At 43.3% G+C, this 10,877-nt stretch overlaps 1 protein-coding gene across 2 annotated transcripts in view; it reads right to left on the minus strand.

Annotated features, from left to right (window-relative positions):
- CACNA1D (calcium voltage-gated channel subunit alpha1 D) overlaps positions 1–10,528 on the minus strand; it is a 168,464-nt gene extending 157,936 nt beyond the window's left edge. For both annotated transcript variants that reach the window (XM_066558320.1, XM_066558319.1), the window contains exons 1-3: positions 10,450–10,528; positions 8,022–8,340; positions 5,492–5,597 (exon numbers count right to left, since the gene is read on the minus strand). In XM_066558320.1, the coding sequence (XP_066414417.1) occupies positions 5,492–5,597; positions 8,022–8,340; positions 10,450–10,486 (462 nt within the window). In that variant the 5' untranslated portion in view covers positions 10,487–10,528. The remainder of the gene's footprint in view (positions 1–5,491; positions 5,598–8,021; positions 8,341–10,449) is intronic.
- Positions 10,529–10,877: the final 349 nt, after the last annotated feature.

The following is a 10,877-nucleotide window of genomic DNA, read 5'->3' on the forward strand; positions in this document are numbered from 1 at the left end:
TAAAACTTAATGATATTTTCTCTTACAACAAATTAATCTGGTATCTTTAGTATGGGTAGCTTGGCTAAGTGTACATAAGTCATTCTAAGGTCTCCACCATATTTTCCCAAGCAAAGTGAAGTATTTTCAGTAGAGTCCAAATTATCTTGCATCTTTCCTCAAAAGTTTACTTGGGTGACTTTGATGCCAGCTAACAGGGACATTAGGAGAGTGCATTAGCTAAGAATCCAAAGATAGAAAAATATCAGAAACACAATATCAGAAAGTTATTTAGATTGGAAGATTTCTCTAAGTGAGTGGAAAGAGAGCCAGGCCTTAAAGACCCTTGAAGTGAAAAAGTAAACATGGCAAAGACAGTAGATAAACACAGAAATCCTTCTAAGATACAACATTGAGCACTTAGCAATTAAACAAAAAATTTTTATAATTATTTACTAAATGAGATTAAAACTTATAGAATTCTACAACAATATTTTCAGATAATCTCCTTATAAAGGACAACTGGGTGCCACGTAAAAACCAACAACCTTTTCAATGGATGGATTAATTAGTCATGTGGCCCCAGAACTGAATGAGTCATCGAGTTGCTAATGAGATAAGGACAGGAAGCTTGACACCTCTAAGTCAAGAGTTCACCCGGTTCTCCTCAGAGCACTCTCCTGCTGTGCCCTACATTGAAGGCACAACACTGGCTTTCCTCCTGCTGAAGGGACTCAAAGAGCCCCACAAAGCTCCTTACAGAGGAAATCTTGGCCTGAAAGTAGGACACAAACATTGCCTTTCTCCAGCAGTGTCCCCCACTAAGGCTCTCCCAGCCCTCGGGATAAAGAAGAGGCATCCAGGAGCATCAGCACTGCCCTGCTCTGCAAGCACAGGCTGAGAGAGACATGGCCTCCCTCAGAGGCTTCCCCACTGACAGTGGCACTCAGACAAGGCTGAAAAATCCTGTTATCAGGGGTACAGAGACCTGTCATCAACATTAGGGGTCCTTTGTGCACTACAGGCAAGTTCTTTCCTCATGGGACTTGGGCAATTTGCTGTCATGTACACAGCTGGGTCTCCCACCCCTGACTCTGCTGCCAATCTCTGCTCAAGTAGAACAGATTGTCACCACACAAACCTTGGGGGTCTAGACACAAGAGATGCAGTGCAACCAAAAATTCAACTCAAACTTCAGGAGTGTCATTTCCAGCAACTCTGGATGGATGGTTGCCTTCTGACTGTTCATATTTACTTATTAAAAGGAAGGAAAGAAAAAGAATATCCAACAATGTCTTGACCAGGGCCAAAATCCATTGGAGGGTGCTGGTCTGCCTGCACATGATAAAGAAAGAAGTGCAAGTTGGGCAATAGGAAAGGCAGCAGGAGGCAAAGCACAGAACAGAACATGGGACAGCAGGATGACACCAGGAAGACAAATTGAGGTGGGAGAAGGAGATAGAGAAAAGCATGCTGCACAAGAGGACAAACAGAAGAGAAAACACAGAGGGAAGCCAGAGGGTAAAGGCAAAAAGATAACAAGAAATAAATGAGTGGGAAGTTAAAGACAAGAGATGAAGGGAAATAACATAGCACAGATGAGGAATAAAGGAAAAGACAGAAACAGAAATAAAATATATACACAGGAAGCCCTTCCTGCTAGAAACTGTTTCTTATCAAGCTTAGACAAGAAACACTTCCAAAAAGAAGAGCTCAATTAAGCATGGAAAGTTCAGATCACCTGAAACTTCTGAAAGCAGATGAAAGAAACTACCTTAAATTATGAAGCAGGATTTCATCCCAAAGTACATTGCCCCTGCTCTAACAGAAAACTTCTCCGTTCCATAATACTTTCAGCCATCTACTTGGAGAAGAACAGGGCCCACTTCTGTCAGTACATTCAGTGATAAGAGACTAATTATTGATGAAGTAGAATTCAGGCTTAAGTTCATCACTCTGTGCTGCAGTCCATGCAATATACACAGCCATGAGAGAACTACTCCAGTTAAAATACCAAAAAGAGGATCCCTTTCTCCTTCCTCTCCTGGCACACATCAAAGACACATCAAGGTGTTTTAGACAAAGGATTACACAAAATTTCCCATAGAACACAGGACTGTAACCCTTGGCAAGTGGTCAAGCACAGCCCAGTCTGAATTTGATTCTGCACTTCTGCTTTGTTTGAATTGCATTGAATCTGCATTGTTTTGTGTCACTCACTACTCACACCTCTAGCCTGGCAGAGTATGACCATGAATCCCCTGAGGAAGGAGGTAACTGTACTGCACCCTTGATCCCAGGCAAAAAGGCCAAACACAAACCAGAACTCATGCATTCAGAACACAAACATATTAAAAAAAACTAATAATGAAAGGGACTCCTATTCCTACATCATTGCTTACCATTACCATCTGCTTAATTCAGTCACCAATATACTGAAAAAACCTTCTGTTGCTTCCCCAAATTATCATAAATATCTCATAGCATGCTGCTGGCTCTGTCACAAAAACATCAGTAATCACAGCTTGCAAATCAAAGACAAGTGACCAACACAGAAACACACAGTGGAACCATCCTTGCACCACCAGTTTTCTATAAATAGTCTACTGTTCCAAAAGGAAGGGTTTGGAACCCTCTCACAGACCTTTATCTTACGATATTTAGGATTAAAGATAGATTCATTTCCAAGAATAAATGATACCTAAGATACAGATGCATTTGATTCACTATTTCTCTTAAGACACATATACCTGTTTTTTACAATGTTTGTTATATATTTGGTTCTAAAATTCATTTTGCCATTACTGCTGCAACATTTAAGTGACTTTGTGTTGGAGGCATTAATGAGAAAGGGAGAACATGGCTCACACAACCAGAGTTTGGGTGGTTGATACAGGGCCAGTGTTTCACTGGCTCAGCCACAGGCAAAGACAGACTCAGAAACCCTCTCAGGTTTCTTTTACAAGTCCTGGAAACTCTTGGAAACTCCATCATACAGGCTCTGCCTTTTCCCTCCCACCACAGAGGGGAGGGAACACCTGCTCTGCACATACACCCTGCACTGAGGTCGCCATGCAAACTTTCCAAGTCATAAAGGATGAACACTTGGCCTGCTCAGATTGTCACATATTTACCTTCTCTTGAGCCCAACCAGAAATGAACAAGTTTACATTTCTAGTTCCCATTTACCAGTGTTCCACTGGTTTTTCCTGAGGCTGATTACAAATTATGTCTATTTCATGTTCATAGAAAAACCCCACATGTATAAATACTTCATTTTCTGTTTACAAATGTAAAAAAACAAATGGAGCCAGTTCAGCTAGCTGATGGAAAGCAATTCATCTATTCAATTCAATGTAGCAGCATTGAGAGAACCAAGCCAGATATAATATCCATATGCAAACTAAAATTTATGAACTTGAATTAGAGCCAAAGTGGGGTCTCCTAGCAGGACCAGGGGAGCCAAAATCCTGTCAAAGGTTCAATGATGATTAATATTTGGCCTGTTCACAAACCAGAAGAAAGGTCTGAACATTATTAACAGAATAGTCCCTATTCCCATTGTAAGACTGTCCTCTCTCCAGCACTTATTGACACAAGCACCTCAAGCAGCAGGAAACACAGGATCCAGCAGGCTCCCAAGCAAGCCTGAAGATTTCTCACTCAGCTCTTCTCCTGTATTCCCTCACAGTGCACTGGAATCCACACTCATCAAGGAAAATTGTCAGTGAAATTCCAGAAGAGAGACATGGACCCAGACCACTGGGTAACATATTTCATGGTAGAGAACCCCAGTTATAGAAAAAGCCAATGCTGCTCATTCCAGAACTATTTATTTTATTAGACTAAACACACAGGATATGTCTGCGTGCTCCCTTATTGAGTTTAAATCTGTCCCAGCAGCTCAAAGTACATGGCCAGTATAAATTCTGCTCTTTGAGCAAACTTAGTGGAATGACTCAAGTTCAGGATAAACAGGATGCAAACTTAAATGAGAATTTGAGATCACTTAATGGCCAACTAAACTTTACATACAGATAATTGGAGGGGTTCAAGAGCCCTTCTACTTAAAATCGATAAAGTTTAAGAATCTCTTACTATAAGAAAAAAAAAAAGACACCAATTATTCCTTAGACTAGACTGGCCACATCAAATAAGAAAAAGGGAAGTCAGCAGGGATGAAAATGTCCATTGTCCTTCTAAACATTAGCACATTGTAGAATTGAAATTGGCTCAGAAACACCAGACAGTAACCTAACAAAACTAATGCTAGAAACATTTTTCAAAATGATTAGCCTCTGACACAAGTAACTACTTTACCCTTTTCATGTAATGCTTTCTGAAATTGGTTATTAGCAGATCTCGGGGTGGACTGACAGCTATGGAGATTTGTGCCCTGAATTTCTCAGGGGAAAAGAAAGAAAATCTGTTGGTTGGCTGGATACACAGCTGCATAACTCTTTCTTTACACTGACCTGAATTATTCTGCCTTTCATCAGCAAATTTTATTGTCCATAATTACTTAATTGCAATTAAAAAGTCATCTGCACAAAGTAATTACTTCTAGAAAAATAAAGATATACACACCACAAATTACCCAAATATATTCATAAAATAGAAGACCTCATATCAACCCTAATTTTCCAGGTAAATGAATACAAAATTATCTACTTCTTGGTACCCAGTTCTTTATTTCATGAATTTCCTTTCCCATCCAAAGAGTCACATGCAGATTATGAGAGCACAAAACCACTCTACTATTTCAAGATGGAACTTCATATAAACAACAAAATCATTACAATGTAATTCAATATTACCCTTGACAGCCTTTGTAAGTTTTAGAGAATTTTAAAAAATTAGTTTCCATTTTATCTTTTCAAGTACAACCCTAGTACACTATTTTCAACCAAAGAAATACATCTCTACACACCACTTACTGCAATACCATCCTTTTTTTGAAAGATCATTTATACCAGCAGTGACTGCTTTGAAAATTCACATTGATGTTCCTATCACTTTAAAATGTATTAATGCAAAATCTCCCACCATCCTCTCATTAAACATTAAAATACCCAGTAAAATAAACAGCCAAATAACACCATTAGAAACTGCAGAGTAGACAAGTACACTAGGAAAGGCAGTAAACCTTCAAGTCTGAAACAAGTGCCAGAAACAGTAACAGCTAGTAAATGTATGTAATCAATATGAGCAAAGAAACAAATTAAAATTTTTTTGCCACACAAATATATGGACATACACAGCATATTAACGCACATTTCTTTCCAAAGAATTTTACTGATAAAAAGCCAAATTTTGAACATATGACAAAGTAACATGTAATACTGGGGGGGGGGGGGGTGGAACACAAAGCAATTCCAAATACATTTTGTATAATACATATATACCAAACTCTTTTGCTGAAATTACCTATGTTTGCTGAAATCTCAAATACTAGCAGTTAATCACGTTAAAAGCACAGCAAACAAAAAATTAAAAAATCAAGATTACTTACCAAATTATGATTAGTGGAATTAGAATCATCTTCTGGGAATGGGATGTAAACAGCTAAGGCCACACAATTGGCAAAAATAGACAGTAGTATAAATATGTCAAATGGTCTGGAAAATCTCGTTAAGGAACTCATGACTTATGAGTATCTGCAAACTTTTAAGTCTAGTTCTCCATTCCAGCATCAACAATGGTAAAGCAAGTCTTTGCTTTAAGGCAATCTTTTGACTGATAACTCTGACAAACACTCCATCACCTTTAGTTATAGCACTATATATACACCATATTATTTTCCATCACAATGATCCTTCAACGTCCTCTTCCTTTTGAGAAGAGTGAAAACTATTACTCATGCTGTCACAGAGCACTTTACATTAAATTCCAAAGATGAATATAATTATCCACTCTTAAATCTACATGCAGGTCATCATAATGGGCAAGGAATACTCATGGAGCTCTTCTGTCCTTATATAAAGGTTTCATAAATATACATTTGTCCAAAGGAGGAAAACCATTGGAAATAGAGTTCATAGCAGGATATGGGACAGATTCTCAGAAAACCACAACTGTTCTCTAACAGGAGAGCTAGAAAGCTGTGCAATTGACACAGGAAATTTCCGAGCCACTCCACGTCTCTGACAGTTGTATTCCTGAACCCTGGCTTTGGCCAAGCCAGATGAAAGATTAGGTGAGTTGAGTAGAAAATAGAATATAATAGAAATAGAATATGGCTGGCTTGGCAGCCACACAAAGAGAGGCTACAGACTTCCACACTGACAACAGCATGGACTGCAGCTCTGCTTTCTATACTAGGGCTGGACAACAGCAGTGGGAACCTGGAGATTCCTTCTGTCTTCCAGAAAAAAAATGCCTTCCTTTTCTTAAAATTCATGATATGAAGTTCATCCTTCAGTTCATCATTGATTTTCCTTTCTCACAAGATATTTTACTGTTCTCAATGACCAGGAACATGGAGGTACCAAGATGAGCCCATCTGTAGGAGCTTGGAAAATAACTGCTTGGACCTCAGCTACAATTTTTGGCATCCTTTGATGCACAACTTCTGGATATGCTTCCATAAGAGTCCAATAAAAGACTGGGGGTAAGAGTACTAAATATATTCAAAAGCATATTTTTGTCAGTTTAAAAAGTTCCCTGGGAAAAAAATAGGGGGGAAAAAAAGTCCTACAAAGCCCATATGTCCTAAAGGTGTGTTACATTTTGTTTGCTGGCCTATTAAAAGGTTGTCATCTTGAGGGCCACTTTTATGTCTACAAAGCAGATCAACATGAACAGCTGCTACATTGTGTACAAAATAAAGTTAGAACAGCATTTTCCAGCCTGGATACCATCACAAGACTGACAACCTTGTTTTATGATGTGGTGCTGCTGGGACAAATTCTCGCTGAGTTATTCCACTCCAGATCCATAGTAATTTCATTTACCTGACCTTAGCCAAGGAGAGGCCAATTTACTGAAATTAGTTGGACTTCTACCAGTTTAAATGAAAGAAGAAGCCATTTCACTATCTTTAATTTGCAATTGAATTTTGTACAAAGAACTGAGAAGCACCAATGAGTAACAGCTCTTATTGCCAGGTTGGCTGTTCTGTTTATAGTAACAAATTGAGTTTTACTTCAGTAATCTACTGTCTTGAACAGCTGTTTCCCATTACAGGGATGTTGCCATGGCTAATATGCTAACATTTTTCTCCTTGTACCCCAGCAAAACTATTTTCTATTTCAAAGCTTTTCTTGGTAATTAAATAATACACTAAACCAACACGCTATCCATTCTGCCAGAGAAATGCACATATTTCCACATCATAACCGCTGAACTAAAGGATTTCCCATCACACAAGTCATCATGAACACAAGGCAGCATCTCTGCTCTCCCATCTAGATGAACTTGCTTCCAAATACGTTTGGTGGGAGACATAAGTTGTACAAGCTCAGAAGATTATTGTATTTCAGACACTTGTGTGTAGTTAGAACAGTCCCTTGGCTTAAGTAAAAATCTTCCCTTCTTCTAGTATTGGGAAAACAATCTTTTTAAAAAGATTTCTACATCTGACTCATTTGCCCTGATGGCAGTACCCCAAATTGCAATATGGAAGATATAGGTTTGACATCTTTGGCCATCTCCCTAACACTGGATGGCTAAATACATTCCCATCCATTCTTCCTTATTTGGAAAGGCAAAAAATGCAATGCAGAGATTTTGCTGGAGTATGATGTTAGCTTGAAAATGTTCCCCAACCTCTCCCAGAAAAAAAGAACAGCTATGAGCTCTCCTCTGACTCCGAGCTGCCTACTTCAGTAAATGATATTCTGTGTCAATATGACACAAGAGACTATCTTTAACAGCAACTGAAGCCAAATTAACTCCCATTGACATTAATGACAGTTACCCACACATACAAGTGATGTAACATGTAAGTTGTGATGCTCCAAGAGATCCTATAAAACAATCCCCTTTATATGATCAGAAAATGTAAAAAAAACACTTAAAAAGCCAACTGCAAGAAAGGATACTTCCATTCTACTAGACTAATGCAGGCTCTTCGTATTGGATTGTTGAGGGATAAACAGAAAAGGGCACGGGGTGGCCGACTATTGGACGTATTACCCTGTTTTTTGCTCTTGGCATATTGCTGGCGTTTTCTTTGGGACAGAGATCCTACAGGCTGGGCTGTGGTGGTACTCATGTTTTGGGCAGCCTTTGCTTGTCTAGCAGCATCGATTGCAGCTTGCCAAGATAGAACAGTTTGCTTGGATGGTGCTGAACTGTTTGACTGAATAGCTGGTCCGTCACCAGGGAGAGGAATCCTGGTGCTACTTGCATAGTTCACCTCTGTGGGACAAAAGAAAAAAGTACTGGTTACAATTGCTTTACACTAAAATGGCTCCAATACAAAAAGATTGTTCTAAGACCTCCTGGCAGCATGATGTTTGCATGACATACACAGATACATATGCATACACTTGTGCTGTGGTATATGCAATTGAACAGTAGAAAATACGCTTGGGAATCAGTTTTACAACTTCAAGATTGATCTAAGTATTAACACACAAACACTTCTCATTTTGATTCTTCCACTTACAATGTCTTTTTCTAACTGGATGGAAGCCTTCCTGTCCTTGTGTTTATTCAGTAAACCATACCCACCCTTTAAGATCAAGTTTGCTGTAGCACCTTTGCATTTACTACTCTCTCAATTTATTTTGGTCAAAAGAATAGTTGTTCCAAATTCTTACACATTGTTCAATTAAGAATAAGCAGCAAGGTAGAGGGGGAAGTTCTGTAAGCAAGTTAAATCTTGCCCTGCTTTGCATTCTCAAAGAAAAATGCGTGGATGCCTCCCACAAGTGAAGATCCAATACTGTCTGTGATAAACACGTTCACAAAGCTCTGCTGTCTTGTGCACAAGGAATCACAACCACGGACCCATTGTAAAAGGATAAGCTCTGGTTCTGTAAAAGGATGGTGTTGGGTTTTGCTTCTTGATGAGAATTTAAAAAATAAACTGCACCTTCCAAATAATAAACGAGTGCTCTTTATGCAGATGACAGCAAAGAGGCAAAACACCACCTCCTTCGCAAGGATCCTTCCTCGCGAGCTCTTTGACTAGCGCAACAGTCTACTCCTACATGCACCTGTAGGAAGGAGAGGCTCCTGAGTGCGATTCAAAACTTGATGCCTGGGTGGGGAAAAAAATGGAGGAACGGCACAATATACGTGCTGGGAATTCGGGCAGGCAAGAGAGATGACTGTGAAACCGATCTACCCAGGCAGGGGAGGAAAAATCTCTCCCCGTCAAGCAGCGGAGAGACAGGGAAAGCACAGCCCTCCCGCTCCAGACGGGGGGCACAGACCACGGGAGCGCCGTGGACGCGGCCGAGGGCGGCGCCGGCCCCCGCTCCGGGGGCGCGGGAGCCCTAAGATGCAAATGCCCTAAGATGGCTCCCCGGGATGGCGGCGGGGAGTGGGGGGGTCACGGCGGGGCCCCCACGGAGCTGTCGCGGGGAGCGGCACCGGCGCGGCGAGCGCTGGCCAGCGGCAGCGCATCAACAGCTGGGTGACACGGGGGGCAGAGCCGCCGCGGGGGCAAAGGTGGCACAGCTACCTCCAACATTTTCCCAAAGCATCCCTGCTTCCCCTCCCGCCCCCTCTTTTCTTTTTTTTTTTTTTCCCTCCCCCAGATATAAATGCAATGGCACAGCCATCTCCCCCGCCTTCCGCCTGCCCTTCGGGATGCCATGAAACGTGGCTCGGCGCAAATAAACCACCCACCTACTCATCTATCTATATAGCCATCGTCTTTTTAAATGGATGCTCGAAAGGGAAACAAAGCCCGGGTGACTGCGTTCCTCGGGGGCAACACAAACTTGCTGCTGATTGAGGAGGGAGGAATCATTTATAAACAACAGCGGGGGCTGTGGCAGCGCCGGAGCCCGTCGGCGGAGCGGATTAGCGGCGCGGAGCCCCGCGTCTCGCCCCCGTGCGCCCCGCCGGGCAGGGGCCGAGCGCATCGCGCCCGCCGCCCTGCCCTCGGCCCCGCCGCCCTCCCGCCCGGCCCGGGGCAGCCTCCGGGAGCCGCAGCTCCGGCCAGGTTGAGCCCCAGGTACACACGGATGAGGCAAACGCAGCCCCAGCCGCGTCCTCCGGCAGCTGATATTAATGGCCCCAGGACAAGGGACAGACGCGCATAAATGCACTCGCACGCTGGTCACACGCCGAGGGCAGCACCTTGTCCCGCCTTCGCCTCAGCCCCTGCCCTTCGCGGTCCCTCCTCGATCACAGCCGCTCATTCCTTTCCCATCCCAAACCGACCCCATCCTCAACCCCTTCCCTAATCCCCCCAATCCCCGACTCCCAAATCCCTCATAAATCCTCCCCCGCCCCCACCCTCCCCTCAGCCCCAAGCACGCCGCTGCCCTTGGTGGGCGCCCCGGCTCTTACCTTCAGGGTGCTGCTCGGGCTGCGGCTGCTGGTGCATTTTTCTCACTTTCTCCAGCGTGTGAGAGGAAAATGAAAAAAGAAAAAAGGGCAGAGACGCCCCCCAACCCCACCCCGAGCCAGGTGCGCGCTGCCCCTGCGCTACCCGCTACCCGACCCCCATGGTAGTGACTAGAGACGTGCGAGGGGCTGCTGCTGCTCCTCCTCCTCCTGCCGCTGCTGCTTCGCCGCTGCCAAATCCCTCCGAGTTTGGGCCAACATGACACTCACATCCGGGTGACACGGGATCTCTCCATCCCTAGCAACCCGGCTGCTGCTGCCGCCGCCGGCTCCTCGGTCCCCTCCTGCCGCTGCTGCCTGCTCCCCGGTCCCCCTCCTCCCGCCGCCGCCTGCTCCGCCTCGGCCCCCTCCTCCCGCCGCCGCTGCCGCCG

This window comes from Molothrus aeneus, chromosome 12 (assembly GCF_037042795.1).
Source record: "Molothrus aeneus isolate 106 chromosome 12, BPBGC_Maene_1.0, whole genome shotgun sequence".
Lineage (NCBI taxonomy): Eukaryota > Metazoa > Chordata > Aves > Passeriformes > Icteridae > Molothrus > Molothrus aeneus.